At 33.6% G+C, this 17,408-nt stretch overlaps 1 protein-coding gene across 1 annotated transcript; it reads left to right on the plus strand.

Annotated features, from left to right (window-relative positions):
* Positions 1-537: 537 nt before the first annotated feature.
* On the plus strand, positions 538-9,694 carry LOC131158329 (heat shock factor-binding protein). Its single transcript, XM_058113117.1, has 5 exons — positions 538-685; positions 7,238-7,291; positions 7,681-7,704; positions 7,777-7,819; positions 9,319-9,694. The coding sequence occupies exons 1-5, from the start codon at positions 683-685 to the stop codon at positions 9,462-9,464; spliced, it is 270 nt and encodes an 89-aa protein (XP_057969100.1). The 5' UTR covers positions 538-682; the 3' UTR covers positions 9,465-9,694.
* The last annotated feature ends 7,714 nt before the right edge of the window (positions 9,695-17,408 follow it).

Here is a 17,408-nt window from a genome sequence, read left to right on the forward strand (position 1 = left end):
CTTTATTTTTATTATAATTTTTTCTCATTTTTAAATATTATTTTCATATATTTGAGAGTATGAATTTTGAAATTTAAATTTTATTTTATTGTTTAGTTCAAGTCCACGTATCAAAATCTAAATTCCAAAATCTATGTTTCCAAATATTTTACTTAAAATAAAATTCATTCAAATATGATTAAAAATTTAAAAATCAAATAATATTTAAATTTTGTTCATTAATTTGTTATATATTTCATTTTATTCTTTACTTTTCTTAATAAAGAACATAAAAATATATCTCTCAGAATTTTTTTTTCTCTAATATTTTTTTCAAGTTTGGGAGAAGTTTCTAATTTTTTCTCAAAATTTCCATTGTTTGTCATTCTGATTTTAGTTATTATATATATGTTTTAAAGCATTACGATTTAAATTTAATACATAAATTGTGTGCTATCATAGTGTTACAAAAAAATGGCAGTCATTAAGATAAAAGAAAACTAAAAAAATAGTGGGGACTTAATTTTTGTTTTGAATGTTAATGGCATGTGTGTTATTATACAAAGCTATGAGGGTAAAATAGAGAAGAGACCTTTACTATATGCGGATCATCCCTCCCGCGCCTAGCATGTTGCGCTGAAGCGACTGTACTGAAGGGCACAAGCAGGGACCAAGCAGACGCCAAAAACTCCATTTACGAAGAATGGTAAGCTCTTTCGTCCAAGATCTTAGCCTATCTTCAAAATCTATAATCTTCTGATGCTCGATTGATGTGCTCACCGTGATTTGTTCTATTTGTGTTTTCCAATCCTTTTGGGTTAGCTGGTAATTGTTTTCTGAGCCTCCAGATCTGTTCTTACTGAATAATCACTGGACATTTTAGAACATGAACTAGTTTTGCTCTTTCTCAGAGAATGTTAGGGCTTGATACTGTCGGGAAATTTTACGTGTGTTTTGAGCAATGTTAGGGTTTTGCGTGGTCTGATAATTCTGCAGTCAATTCTGCAAAATGATTTCTGTTCCTCCCATTCATATTTTACATTGAAAGAATACATTTAAATAGAAAAACTTCCAATCATATTTTGGTAATAAAGATATCACAGCATTACTACAGATATCACAGTAATGAGAATTTACATCTACAGCTATCTTTCCTAAATCAATTTCTCACCGCTCACGCCAACACTTTCCCTCAAGTTGATGCATACAAGTCACTGATGCACAACTTGTTGAGTGAGTTGTGAAACTCTTTACTTGATACTGCCTTTGCAAATGGAAATCGAATTATTTTTGCTTCCAGGTTTTCCTTGATAAAATGTTGATCCACTTTCGCATGTTTTGTATGGTCATGTTGAACTGGATCGTGGGATATTGCAATAGCAGTTTTGTTGTCACAAAAGAGATCCATTTCTGAAGTAGAGGTGAAACCTAGTTCAATAAGTACTCTTTTGATCCAGAGTAGTTCACAAAGCCCTTTTTCCATTCCGTGGAATTCTATTTTTGCACTGGAAAGTGCTATGACCTTCTGTTTCTTGCTTCTCCATATAATAAGATTCTCACCTATAAACATAAAAGAACCTGAAGTAGATCTTTTGTCTGAAATATTTCTAGTCTAGTCTTCATCTGTATAGCCATTAATTCTTAAATGACTATTCTTTGAAAACATAAGTCCCTTCCCAGGCAAGGACTTCAAGTATCTCAGTATTTGGGTTACATCATCCATATGATCTTTACTAGGATTATGCATGAATTGACTAACTACATTTACAAAATATGCAATGTCTGGATGAGTATGCGAGAGATATTTAAGTTTGCCAACTAACCTTTGGTACCTCCCTTTATCTGTTGGTACTTGATCTAAGTATTCTCCAAGTTTGTGGTTTTGAACAATTGGAGTATCCATTGATTTGCACTTCAACATTCCTACCTGAGTTAATACATCCAACACATACTTCCTTTGGGAAAGAAATATTCCTTGTCTAGACCTGGCAACTTCAATTCCCAGAAAGTGCTTGAGTCTTCCCAAGTTCTTCATCTCAAATTCGGTGGCTAACTCCTTCTGTAATCTGGATATTTCTTCTTCATCATCTCCTATGATAATCATGTCATCCACATATACTATCAACACGGTTACCTTACCCAATTTGTGCTTCAGGAACAGTGTATGGTTTGAGTTGTTTTGCTTGAATCCGTATTTCCTCATTGCCAGACTAAACCGCCCAAACCACGCTCAAGGTGATTGTTTCAATCCATATAGTGTTCGTTGCAATTTGCACACGACCTTGGTTTCAGTGGACGTCGTGTAGCTTGGAGGAAGGTCTGTGTACACTTCTTCAAGATTGCCATGTAGAAAAGCATTTTTTACATCAAATTGATGTAATGAACAGTCAAGGTTAGCTGCAAGAGATAACAATACCCTTACAGTGCTCAATTTTGCAACTGGTGAAAAAGTCTCTTGGTACTCTACCCCATATGTTTGTGTATAGCCTTTTGTCACCAATCTTGCTTTGTACCTCTTGACCGATCCATCTGTCTTGTGTTTAATGGAAAATACCCATTTGATCCAGTTCAACATGACCATACAAAACATGCGGAAGTGGATCAACATTTTATCAAGGAAAACCTGGAAGCAAAAATAATTCGATTTCCATTTGTGAAGTCTGAAGACCAACTAGCAAACATACTCACAAAGGCGGTATCAAGCAAAGAGTTTCACAACTCACTCAACAAGTTGTGCATCATTGACTTGTATGCATCAACTTTAGGGAAAGTGTTGGCGTGAGCTGTGAGAAATTGATTTAGGAAAGATAGTTGTAGATGTAAATTCTCAAAATTGTGATATATGTAGTAATGGCTGTGATATCTGTATTACCAAAATAGGATTGGAAGTTTTTCTATTTAAATGTATTCTTTCAATGTAAAATATGAATGGGAGAAAAAGAAATCATTTTGCAGAATTGACTGCAGAATGAACAGGGTATCAGAGTCGATGGTTCGTAATTTTGGGTGAGCAACATCATAAAAAAGTCGAGGCTTGCTAATTCTCCTGACATGCAAACAGTTGGACGACCAAGTGTGTAATCGAGGCTAATAAGGATCATCTAGGATTGAAAGATGGTTCTGAATAGGGTCAAGACGTGGGAAGTAGGATTGGTATAGAGGCACTTGGAATGCAATTCGAGGCACGTAAGGCATGGTGGTAAGGCCCACTTGAGCAACAGTTAGAGAATTGGCTTACTCCCATGAGGGAGACGAATTCCGTTCAAGGGGGAGCAATTGGAACTCACAAGTAAGGGGGAGATTGTTGAGAATTCTACTTGTGAGTTTGTCCCACACTGAAAAAATTGAGTGGATGATGGGTGCTTATATACATGGTTAGACCCAAGACTCAATAGGCTTAAACTTTTGAGTCAAGTTGGTGCTTACCTATGTATATCAAGCCTACCCTCCAAAGTCTTAAATTTTAAGACTCCACTCCAGGTTCTGGCGTTCCATGTCTCCCTACCCACAGCCCTAATGCTTCCTCCCCGAGTATTTGGGTGTGTGGCTTATGTGCATCTTCACAAAAATCAACGAAGGATCCCTGTGCTCTCCGTTGTCTTTTCTTGGTCTATGTCGTGCACCAGAAGAGCTATCGGTGCTATGATCCCTCTTCCTGACATATCTATGTGACTATGAATGTCACCTTCTCAAAGTCCGACACTTTTTTCTCGGTTCCCAATTCTTCTCTTTAGGGGGAGACATGAGATGAAGAGCAGAATTGGTTGCACTTTGACTGGCCAAATAGTGAAACAATGGCGGGTGAAGCACCAAGTCTAGGGCCGGTTGAGCCCACAGATAAAGCACCAAGCCTAGGGCCGGTTGAGCCTACAAGGTCGGATAGGCCTACAGAGCAGAATACATCTTTAGGAAATAATACGCCAACATGGTCTTCATGTCTAGTTGATGAGGATTGGAATGCTAATATAGAATGGCTAAATGCATTCTCATGGAGCGGATTGATTTAATCAAGAAGCTTGAAGTGAACATATTCAGCATTTTAGGTAGCAATGTGTTTGCTAGGGGGTTGTTGTTCTAGTGTGTACACTTGTCTTTTTTTTTTTTTCTTTGTTTGGGGGTGGGGAGAGGAGGCTTGTGAGTAGATAAATTTTGTTTCATTATTAGTGTGCAGGTGTAGTTTTGTTGATTAACTTAGCGGGAGTTGGGATTGAAATGCAGTAGTTGCAGTTCATTGAGGAGTTATTTTTCATTTTTGAATAAACTAAAGCTGCCTATCCTTCACTGCTAATTCATTGAGTGGCCCTCTGGGACAGCTTTGAATGCAAAGTGATGCTATCTTGCATTAGCTTTAGCTTAGATCTCTGCAGCTTGGTTGTTAAGTCACACACTCACACTCTAGGAGTTCAAAATTTGAACTGATTTTCAACCTAAAATCAAAAGTTGGTCTTGAAGCATCTGTCAAAGTTAAATTTTGAATTATGATCACTTTTTCAACTAAGTTGTTGCATCTTATTATAGACAAGAAAGATAGTGACACTCGTCATAGATTAGGAAAAATTTTGGAAAATTAGAATATCATATGTTGGGTATATGGTACTTAATTAATTGACTGTGTGCTTGTGCCCGCGTGTGTGTATTTAGGCATGTTTACTGGATTTTCCCATTTCAAACTAGAATATTCTGGTAAAATAATTTGAAGATGCATTAGAGGTTTTATTCTCATACACATATTAGAAATAAATTTGTCTTTTAAAAAATTAGTTAATTTTTCCTGATGCATGTCAGACTTGTGCCTGTAGTGTCAGCAGGCTGTCCGTCTGTTGGACACCAGCATTTGAAGGTGCTGGAGTGTTGATGCTTCATTTATTAAGTAATTTCGCATTTTGAAATTATTTTTACCCCGAAGCTTTCCCAAACATGTGGAATTGGGATCCTACGTAGGATTGTTGGGGAAGTTCACAGGATCGGATTGTAATTTTAATCCCAAAAAGTTGGTAGTAAGTTTAAGAAATTAAAGCAAATTTCAGGATTGTAACTAGCTTGATAACTAGCACGTAGAAATTTTTTCCTTCAGCGGTTTTGACCCAAAAAAAAATCTTAATGGTCTGAATTGCAAAGTGCTCCTCAAAGGGCAGACTGTTGCTAGCGTGTTTATTCAATAATTATTTTATTCAAAAGAACAAAAAGTAGGAAGAAAAAGGGAAGAGGAAAATGCTAATCTTAATCATATTGCTGTAAAATTCTCATCTTTTGTGGCTTTGTCATCAGAAGTAAAAAAAAAGGAAGAAAAAGAGTAGGAAAAGGAAGAAAAAAAGGAGTGGTTTTTGTTGAAGGTCTCTGGCCTGCTGATAATAAGAGAAGTGGAAAAACTACAAAGATGATGCATGACTTCTACAAGTGTGCAACTTTAAGCTTTCAGCCTGACAATGCAATTCCCTGGTTGTTGAAGCTCTCTGCTGATCGCAAAGCTCTCAGCTGATCGCAAAGCTCTCAGCTGGCCTCTGCTACTTCTGGAAGAAGGAATATTGCAGTCTGCTGATAGATAACTTGGGCCCTTCCTATAATGAGCTCTAAGCTCTTAGAGAGCTTTCAGTTTTGAAGTAAGAGAGCTTTCAGGGAGATGCTTGGCTGCTCTCTTAACTTGGAACTAATAAATCCTGGGAGTTGCTTGTTATTTTGCCCTAATTTTGATGCATTTGGGCCAATTAGACCAAATTTCATGCCTATTGCAAAAATAAAATGTTTGGGCTGATAAAAATATGAATTGGGCCTTTTTGTTAAAAAAAATCCTAAACAGAAAAATTCCATATTCTATTGCGCAAGTAGGATCTGTGGCATCCCATATAGGATCGCAAACCTACGATCCTACTGGGATCGTACTTGATTTCAATTTTTCATAGTATCCAGATTGATCAGACAAGTCTGGCTTGTAGGATGATAGGATTTGGATCTGTATTTTGATGACCATACTCCCAAATGGGCCCTAAATGTGGGCAATATTTTAGAAAAAAATCACACTCATGGTAGTTGGTAACAAGACAGGCACTTGGCATTTATTAAATTACAAATTATCTTGCATCAATGACTTTGAAATGAGATGGTTATAATTTATCCAAATTTTTTTAAGCAGTACTTGTATGGTTTCCAAATCTAATACACAGTGGGGTAATCTGGCAAAAATTTTGTTTCTCAATATATTGATGTTCAAGTGTTATTTGGAACAATGCTTTTCACTGAAGTTATATGGCTGCAGCTCCACTGGGATTTCTGATTTAATTTAGTATTTAAGAGTTACTTTTTTTAGACGCATGAATTATTTCAATATGTCAAGGTTTGTAGTTTTTAGGCCACTCCTTGTACCGTTTTGTTGACCAATAATACCTATTTGGGCTTTTAATCTGAAGTAGATAAATCATGTGCTTGGAACTGCCTCCGAATGAGAGAATCAATTTTGTTGGCCATTAGAGTTTAGCCTGAAGACCACTGTCTTTTCTCATGACCTTATCTTGTTTTTTCATGTGATTGTAATGCATTCAAATTGAATGTGCATTCATTGTTGTATGTTGCGCATGTCCGTGCCCTCTTTGGATAAATGTCCCCCATCCTATCTTTGGTGAGTATTAACTATAGATTAATTTTTCTATGGCTGTTTGCTTCATTAGGAATGACAGATATGTTTTTTGGTCTGTACAATCTTATATGGTGAATTTCTTTTATTTTTTTAAGTTCTTTTATTGATAGAATGTTTATCTTGGTTAGACTCTTTTATCTTGAGGGAGGAGTGAGAGACTGGATAATCTCAAGTCAAAATTGCATTATGTGAGTGGAAATTCAAAGGATGCAAATAAAGTAATTTTGATTGGGCAAAATTAATTTGCCATTGTAGAACTCACAGCTCAAAACGCATTCTTCTATATTCTTTTCTAAGAGGACATTATATTGGTAGTGATGCCTGTGCTTGATACAACATGAACTTGGACAATGTCATTTATTAAGGAAATACATTAGTCTTGTGTTTGGAATAATTCCATGTGACGAGTTCTGCAAGTTTTCTCTTGCTTGTGAAGGCGTTGACTTTAAAATTCTTGAATACGGTGATCAGTTGTATTTTAGCATTGAAATTCACTTGTTGAAGTGTTTTATATTTTATGTGTTCAAGTTTGCCCCTTTAGTTGCTCTATTCTTCAAACTGGAATTAAAACCACTTTTTTCCATTGAGAAATTTTCCTCTGACATGCGACTTTATCTGCTCTGGCAGGACGGTCATGATTCAGAAGATCCAAAACAGAGCACAGCTGATATGACAGTTTTTGTGAGTTTGTTGTCAATTTAAGAAGCCTGGATCCTTTACATTTAGTGTTTTTGCTATTGGAAGATTCTGAAAAATCTATCTGCCCACTAGGGAAGTATGCTGTAGGAACTATGTAACAAAGCAAGCTTAATAGGTCATATACTGATCCTAAGACAAAATGGAGTTGGATGTGGTCTAAACTCTTCAGGGTTTTGCATTGTGTGGTTTAATTGTATCTTGCCAGTTGGACATTTGAATAAGTAACTGATGATTGTTTATCCTGCATTACTTTAAATTGTGAGAAGTTAATTGTTAAATTAACATGTATGTACTGATACACAAAATGGATTTTTTTTAAGACAAAAAAAGACCTTCATCTCTGACTAATTATTCTGCATTGGTTTTTTCAGGTACAAAACCTTCTTCAGCAGATGGTGAGTTATAATTCAGAGCCTTTGCTTTTCAAATGTATTTTACTGCTATTAAGAAACTTATTTTGTTTGCAGCAATCCAGGTTCCAGGCGATGTCTGACTCCATTGTTACGAAGAATATCCTTTCCCCACATGCTTAGATTTTGTTGAAATTGTTTTATATATTTTTCTGCATTACGTTGCATGATTCTGGTTCTTCCCATGTGGTCCTCTTAAACAGTTGACAGATTTATGTTTTGTCCTAGCCATGCATTTTGATATCTGCGGCCGGTCTCTTACAGATTTATTCTCACATATAGTTCAGATGGTAATATGATCAATTAGTTTGTACAGTGAAAATATTAATAATAATAATAATAATAATATGCTTGTTTGATTAGACCATGCAGCGCTACATAGGTGATGAGCAAATCCTTATCTCTGCCAGTGTAATTATCAGACACATGTGATACTTGGTCACAGTGTGTGTTCTTTGGCAGACCAAGCATTGACAACTCCTTGATCATAGATGTGTTCTTTAGCAGACCAAGCATTAACAATTCAAACCTCTTAGGATTCCAAAAGCATTAGGATTTGAGGAAGTACAAACTGGAGCACATTTTCCACTACCGATGGTAGTGGTTGGTTTCAAATTGCTGGTTTCTATGATCTTTGGATCCATAGTTGTTTGAATCTTATGAGTCGCAATTTGTTTCATACAATTCATATCAATTCCACACCAAATCAATTCGAATCTTACTAGCAGATCTAAAAATAATTGAATCGTTGCTGAAGCTATCAATTCGCCTCATGAATCTAACAAATCAATTTGAATCCACCTATTCGCACAATTGTAGACCTTTTGTATCCTGACAGATCTGGCTAGTTTAAAACCCCCAAAACAACATTTCTTTTTTCCTTGCTTTTTGTTTTTACGTGACTATCTTCCATTCTTTGTCTATGCCAGTTTTCTGCTAAAAAAGAGGAGGAAAATAGAGCCTTAGGTCTTATGTTGCCTTCACAAAACCATTCTTCACTCTTGGGGAAGTATAGGGTTTTGCCATTGAAAAGAAAGGACTAAGCAGTAAACACTCATCGGCTGAGGTGTTTCTTTTGTTTCGTTGAGTTTAAGATTCAAAAGTTGATTTTTTTAGTAGTTTGTTTAAATTATTATCATTTTATTAAGGTTAATTATTCTTTTCTTTTTAATTTGAGAAAGAATATGCATGAAATATTATTATTATTATTTCTTGACTACTTCCCTTAGATGGCATGCAGTTCATTTTTTTAATATTATTTTTTGACATTTCCCTTACTTTTCATTTGTTTATGGAAAGCATACGCATGAAATATGATTTTATTTTTTATTGTCAAACTGCAAATGTTAATTTACAATTGATGTTGGAAATTTTGTATCGAATCTCACGATTCAATCCGATCCAATTCTCAATTCTCAATTCCCAAAAATTTCGATTCACAATTCATATCTCCATTTGACAACTATGTTTGGATCCTCTTTTAGTGTGATTTGTTATTGAATTACTCCAGATGTGTATTGTTTTGTCTTCCCTCTTTAATTAAGATTTAAAAATGACATGTATTCTGGGGATTTTCTTGTTTCTTTAACTGCAATACACTTGATGAGATGGGAACACGCATAAATGAGTTGGAGCAGAGCATCAATGACCTGAGGGCAGAGATGGGGGCAGAGGGTTCTCCATCCCCTTTGGGAACATCCAAGTCAAAACCAGATGAAGCAAAGCCAGATGAAGGTTCTGCATGAAATTAGTTGAAGTTTGTGATTGATATGAAGAATGATTTGTATGTTCTACCCTGTTTTTATTGGCTGTGGGATTTCTTTGGTTGAGAAACTGATACTGCTTTTACGGGATTATGAGTTGCTTTGGTGCATGTGTAGTTAAAATTTTAGCCATTTGATCACAAAAGTAGGATTGTATGATCCTTTTTCATGATGCTGATTTTGCAATTTGCATTGGGAAAATAGTTGTGGAATGATTTTGTCTATAATTGCTATTATTCACTGCAAATTTCCAAGTTATGCAATCCAAACCAGATTTTTGTAAATCTTTGTCAGTCAATTATGGATTCCTTGCGGAATAAGTGGACTCTGCGCGCGCTGCTATGTTTGATATGGAAAAAAATGGAATATAGTGGGTTCCTGTTCCAACATTTCATTTCCTTTCTTAAGTTTGAGTGAGCTTTTAAAAGTGAGAATGCATTCCAAGGAATTGTTCAGCATTTTGTCCAAAACATATGAGGAATGCCCATTCTCGCACAAAGTTGGAATATAAGAATAATAAGAAAACCATTCCCTGAACTAACCAGACCCTCCCAATTTTCACCTCCTCTCTATTATCTTCATGCATGTACTCAAGATGCAGCCCTGGTATGTCTTCTTCTTCTTCTTCTTTTTGTATCTCTTTCCTACTCTTCTCTAATCTACCTACACATCTTCAATCGCGGTGGTTTTAGCTCTCATAGACCCTTTAAAACTCAGATCAATGGTTCTGGAAGTGGATTCAGAAATTGAACAAAAGCGAGGGATCACTTTTTCTGGAATGGAAGGGGATGCCAGGTATGCAGTTTAATTTTGGTTACAAATTACAATAATGCTTTTTTAGAAATATATTTATGTATTACATGATTTTTTTATGTTTAATCTAGTTTGGTTTTGTTTAATTTGGGATTTTCTGGGGTTCTTGATTGGTAACCTATTGATGGTTTATTTTGGATTTCAACGTAAAAGATCCAAACCAAAATTCAGTGGTTTTAAAACATCAAAACAACTGATTTTTAATCACATGCTTTTGAGATCATTGATGATAGATGGATTTCATAGCATGCTCATTCTCCAGAGGCATGGCATGCTCATTCATGAAAGACAAAACTAACTAGAGATAATGAGATATCTATCAAAGTTGGAAGCAAGAAATATATATATCGAAATTGGGTTAATGATTCCTATAAATATCAACCAATCCGATCAAAGTTATTGAAACCCCTTTTATCTAATTTTGTTGTCTTACTAGTTATCAGCAACTACTTGGCTTTTGTGTGGGGCCTAGAACAAGGAGGTTAACAATTTATCTTTGAGTTTGATTTCAATTTTGACTTCAAAATCTGAGTTCCAGACTTCCAGTTCAAATTTGAACCAAAATCTTAGATAGGATTAGGGGTGCCAAAGGTTCTGACCAGTGATCTGTGATCTACTTGTTTAAATTAGACTTGAATTTAATATAAGGTGACCTATTTATAAACGGATCAATTCGAATCCGACTCATTTAATAAACATGTTGGGCGTGTTTGGATCAGGTATCCTCGGGTGGCCCATTTATTTATATATATAAAATATAGCCCTACATTGCTACCCGTTAACTTAATAATCCACCCCACCACCCGATACCCAGAAAGGCAGAAGCCAGAAGCTGTAGAACCCGAACGGTGAACCACTGAAACCCTCATTCGCCAATCCCCATTTCCCCCAAACCCTGTTTGGCTGTTCCAGACTTGAGACTTCTAGTGTTCCTACTGCGTGCAAGCGGTGCAACTTGTTTGCGGGTGTTGCCCTAAATTCCTAATTCCTGTTTCCTGAAGGCGGAAACACGAAAGTGTGATGTGATTCATTGATTCGTGTGAACTGTGATTCTGATTTGAGTTATTTCACGATAAACGAAGATGAAGCCTTAGAGACTCCGAGTCTCCGCAGGAACAAGCGCCAGGCAGCTAGCGGGCTAGGGTTCTCTGTTTACCGTTCTGGCCTTCTGGGTTGTGCACGTGCCCTGCGAAGTGCGATCGGCCATCATCCATCTCTCTGCATCTCTCAACTCTCTCAGATTCTTGCTTATTTCCTCCACTTCTTGTCTCGTGTCTTGAGACTTTGATGACAGCTGTTGCAGGGTTGATCTCGTCTCATTGGAACCTTCTCCTACTTTGTCTTCCTCTGTAAGCGTTGTTTCCAGTTCCAACTTTGTCTTTGCTCTTCTCAACCTCCTCATGTAAGTTCCCAGTCATTGATTTGCAATCTCTGATTGGCTTGGAATCATAGGGATTTTGACTTGTTGCTGGTTTGTTTCATATTTGCCGATTTTGACCATTTTAAAAAATTTTAAAATAAATAAATTATATTGTTAAACAGATTACCCTTTATTAAAGGGTTTGGATTTATATATTAGTCAATAAAGAGGTCAATACGAATCCATTTAATCTCTATCCATTTACGACCCACTCGAACTTGGTCCATTAATCCGTTTTGCCAACCCTATTAGGATTTTAATTTATAAAATTCAACTTCCGCAACTAATAGAATGAGAAACAAATTAAATTAATAAAGAACTAAGATGGGGGTCCATCCTTACACCATAAAGGAAATGAATTAATAGAAGGTGAACTTTGCTTTCAGGTGTGTGTATGATCTAGAAGGCGGTTGTCTTATTGTATTGCTAGAAGCCTAGAATACCCATACACATAGTAGTACAACTTTGTATTTCATTCATATCAAATCTATGTAGAGAATTGGTTATGTTTTTAGATCCCAAACTTGTTAAATCTGATCAAAAGGTTGATTGATTGGATGGAAATATGATTGTTTTTATAACTCTGTTTAGAACAGTTTCAGAGCTAAAATTTAGGGGTTCGAATGTAGAATGCATTAGTTCTTTGTTATGCACTTTGGATGGATTTGAAAAAAAATTAATATAATTTGTATTACATTTTATCCAAATCCACACAAATCTAAAATTCGATGTGACAATGCCTTTTTCAAACATAAGATTTGTCTATTTAGAAAATTGGTCAAGGTTGTTGTTTGAGATTATTTCTTTAGTTTTAAAAATGTTATTTAGAATGTCTGCTCTAGAATCCAAAGATCAGTGATGATGCAAACATGAATCATGCCCATTTAAAATGTCATAAGGTGAAAAGAGTTTTTGGTCATAAGAATCATGCTTTGAAGCCTAATTTCAGGATTGGCTATAGAGGTTATCAATAGTTATTGTTTTTGGAGAAGGGTCTAGAGTGGTAAGGGATAATAATATTAAAGGTTCAATAGAGTCACCACTAATATGTTATTTTCCTAAGTACAGTTAGTTCACCTAATTACCATTTGTTGATTAGTCTCTAGACTAATCCTAGGCTAAGATATTAATAATCTCGGTCTATATTTATCAAAGTTGGGATTAGGAGTTTAGTTATGCGAGAGGAAGGTACTATTACTCTCTACACATCCATTCTATGAATGCTACGTAATTAATCATGAATTATCCTTAAATTGAATTTAGTGATCTTTAATTAACTTCTCAAAAAGCAATAAGTATTAAAAATTTAAAAGAAAATGTTAAATAAGGTGCGATTTAGGAATACCTAATAAAACCTCTAAAGATGATCTTATTAGATAAATTTCTCTTATAACTAATATAGGTGAGGTTTGAAATACATTTTTAACCTTTTATTTAATCATTGGGATGCACACATATAAAAATAAAATATATACAAATAATGATCAAACAAATTCATCAAATTTGAGCAAAAAGAGTCTTTAAAATATTTCAAGGTTTTTCAAAATTCTGTTGATTTTATATTACCCAAGCTTTGTTTTCTTTTGTTCTTGTCTTATGGCCTTTGCCGAGAATACGCATGTTTGATCAAACGGTTATTGTTTTCTGCTCTAAGAAAGAATTATTAGTTTAACTGAATAACCAAATAAAATATATATACCTCTTTCTTCGTCTCAAGTTGATTGATCTTATGAATTTGAGCATCAAAGGGCTAACATTAGCAAGCACTCATACCGCGCTTGCTTTCTAATATCAGTAATTAAGGCCTTCTAGTTGGTGTAAGCAAAAAAAAGTTAAGATGAATGACCTCCTTATTGATTCCTGTAAAAAAGGAAGAATTGGAGTAGAAGGTTCATATTTTTTAATTTTATATTCCTTTTGATACTAATATTACCAATATCTTCTTTTTTTTTTTAGAACAATCTCAATGCTACGCATATGAGAAAGGCAAAAGTGCATACAATAATAATGTATTTGCCAAATCAAATACATTGAGCTATTCAAAATTAATAATATTAGTATTTTGTGATTTTATGAAAAATTCTTGTAAAGGTTTCATTAGACCTTCTTGTTGTGAGGATTCTTAATTCATGAGTTGTAGAGAGAGACTCATGTCACCAGGGACTAAAGTATTAGATTTAAAACTAGTCTTAAAGATTATAAATCTACTCATTATACTCCTCATGTTGGAGTGTTGCATTATTTTTATTTATCGGTTATATCATATAGGCCCAAGTCAGACATCAAACTTATTCGATTTGAACAACCCGAAGAATACCTTAATATTATATATATATAAATATATATATATATATATATATATATATATATATATATATATATATATATATATAAAGATGTACACTAAGACTTTTTTAGAGATAGGTAAATCTACAATTCTCTTTTTTATATTACAAATATTTCCTAGTGAAATACAGGCTATGAAGGGGAATGCACCAAGAGCTAAATGAAAGAAATTATTTGAAACTTAGAAAATAAAACTTTGATGAATTTGATCACATCGTCTTAAAGTAACAAAAGTTACTTTTCTTCTTTCTCACCGGATAAGGAGAAGCAAAAGTTAGTGAATAATTAGTATATTAAAAAAAGTGAATAATTAGTAATAAATTACATCATTATTGATATATTATATTAATATTTTTTATTAATTATCTACTGTGTGCAAAAAACAATTCTCTACAATTTTTTTATTGAAGAAAGAATCCTTCATTTAAGTAAGTATGCAAAGTTATAAACCAAGTTAAACAACTAGATTGTACAAAGCCATCAATATTAATTTTATTAGCTTTAAGCATACCAAGAACCTTTCTCACATATTGAATATCCCCATCATTGCAGCATACAACGTTTTCAAATTAGGTAAGCAATCCTCATATTTATCCTTAATAAAAAGTAATAAAATTTAAATTCATCTAAATTTAAATTCAAGATTTGAACTCAATACTCCAAACTACAATCTAAATTTTTGAAACTAACAAATCCCAAATACCAATTCTTTCATATTAATAATTCATAGAGCCATTGCAATTCTCTTAAAAAACATCATAAACTCTCTTCAATGATCAAATAGATCTCAAATATTTTTGACAATTCATAATCATCATCAAAAGAATAATTAATCTTTAACATTTGTTTAAATTAAGTTTGGAGTTATACAATAATGATTACAAAAAGAAGAAAGGTTCATTCAATGGCAACCCATTAAATAATCTGTTCAGTGTAGTAAAAAATGTATATTTATGTAGATGACTATCTAAATAATGGGTTACAATCTTTGATGTGCCCATATAATGATTCATTATGTAATTAACTTTTGGGATGTCAATGTATTTGCCTATATAAGAACATACTTTACAACAAAATAATATAATAAGATGATTAATAACATCTAGTTCCTGAAGAGATAGACTGTTGAATTTCTGTAACTCTAATTTTTTTTCCTATTTTTATTTCATTTACAACACATTATCAACACGATCAAATTTCTAATGGTATAACAAGTTTCGTTGGTATTATTCTAAGGTAAGAATCTTGTTTCCTTTAACATTTGTCATCTATATAACTTTAGTTTTTTGTCAAACTATATTTATATGTTAATTATATCTCTTATCTTGAGTACGTCTTCTTAAATATTTTTATGTTGGGATATATGTGAGAATAACATTTCCATTTAATATTTACTTAACTTTGAATTTTTATTTGTTTTCAAAGTGACTTTATGATGTCAAACCTTACAAAACTTGAATTCGTTGCCCTTGATATTTCTGGAAGAAAAAATCTACCATGGGTACTTGATGCTGAGATTTACCTTAATGCTATAAATTTTGGAAGTATAATTGAAAAAGGAAATCAAGCATCCCAGCAGGATTGCGCAAAGGTAATGATTTTTCTTCGACACCATTTACATGAAAAATTGAAAATTAAATACCTTACTATTAAGAATCCATTAGTTCTTTGGAACAACTTTAAGAAGAGATATGAACACCAAAAAACGATAATTTTTCCAAAAGCTCGATATGATTGGATATACTTACGACTGTAAGATTTTAAAACTGTAAGTGAATATAATTCAGCCTTGTTCAAAATTAGCTCTCAATTGAAGTTATGTGGAGAAAAAATTACCGATGATGATATGTTACAAAAAACATATTCGACTTTTTATGTTTCGAATGTGCTCCTGCAGCAACAATATTGAGAGCGTAGATTTACAAAATATTCTTAGCTAATTTTTCGTTTACTTGTGACTGAATAAAATTATGAGCTTTTGTTGAAAAAGCATCAATCTCGTTCAACTGGCTCAACACCATTCCCTGAAGTGCATGTGGCTTTTTCTCAAGGTCATGAATGAGGTTGTGGTGGTAAAAGGTGTCGTGATAGGAAAAATTGTTGGACCTATGAAGATCATCCTTCAAAGTTTGAAAGCAAAGGTGCTGAAAAGACTCAAAGGAAATGGGTAAAGAATAAAGAAAGCTATGAATAAAATAACAAAAATACAAAATAATGATAATATTTGCATTAGGTGTGGAACAAAAGGTCATTGGTCTCGAATATGTTGCACTCCTAAACACCTAGTTGATCTTTACAAGGCATCGTTAAAAGGAAAAGAGAAAAATGCTGAAGTGAATTTGTCTAAACCCATTGATGCTAAGTATGAGTTTCCTTTGGATGTTGATTTTGATGTTTTTGATTTTTTTGAGGATTCTAGTGACAAAATTGATCATTTGATTGGGGAAGGAAATGTTTACTATTAAATTATTTTCATATTTTTGTTATTTTGAAAAAAAAAATAATTTATGTAATTTTTAAAAGTTTTACATATAATATGTTTGGTAATATTTTGTTATCTTTCCTAATTCTAAATTTTATTTTTCATTTATTATATTATACAAAATAAACTTGATAAAATGGAGGATGACATGTGTTTGGTGGATAGTGCCCCGACTCACATAATTCTTCATGTTAAAAAATATTTCTTGCAATTAACATTAGTTGAAATTAATGTTAATACAATATCTGGTTCTACAAATGTAATAGAGGGCTCTGGAAGAATTTACATTATGTTTTCAAATGAGACAAAATTGTATATTGATGATGCGTTGTATTCTAGTAGTTTCCGAAGAAATCTACTAAGTTTTAAAGATATACGTCGCAATGGATATCATGTTGAAACAAAAAATGAATGTGATATGAAATATCTTTTAATTACATCTACAATTTCAAATCAGAATATCATCTTAGAATTTTTGGTTGCTTTGTATTTATTGTACCTGCACAACGAAGTAAGATGGGACCACAATGTCGTCTTGGATATTGGTTTTGATTCTCCTTCTATCATTAAATATCTTGAACGACTTACAGGTGATCTTTTTAGAGTAAGATTTTTAAATTGTCAATTTGATGAATCAGTTTTTTTGTCATTAGGAGAAGGAAAAGGTAAAGGATTAAAAACATAAAAAATTTATTGGAACACACCAACTTTGTCTAATCTTAATACACCCACAAATCAATTGTCAAATGTTTTTACAGACACCAAAAGAGTCACTCAATCACATGTTCAGGCTGCAAATATTCCTGCCATATTGATTGTTCCTGAAGAACACTCAATGGGAATAGTAGCTAAGGAATCTAAAGTG

The sequence above is a fragment of the Malania oleifera genome, chromosome 6, assembly GCF_029873635.1.
Source record: "Malania oleifera isolate guangnan ecotype guangnan chromosome 6, ASM2987363v1, whole genome shotgun sequence".
NCBI lineage: Eukaryota > Viridiplantae > Streptophyta > Magnoliopsida > Santalales > Ximeniaceae > Malania > Malania oleifera.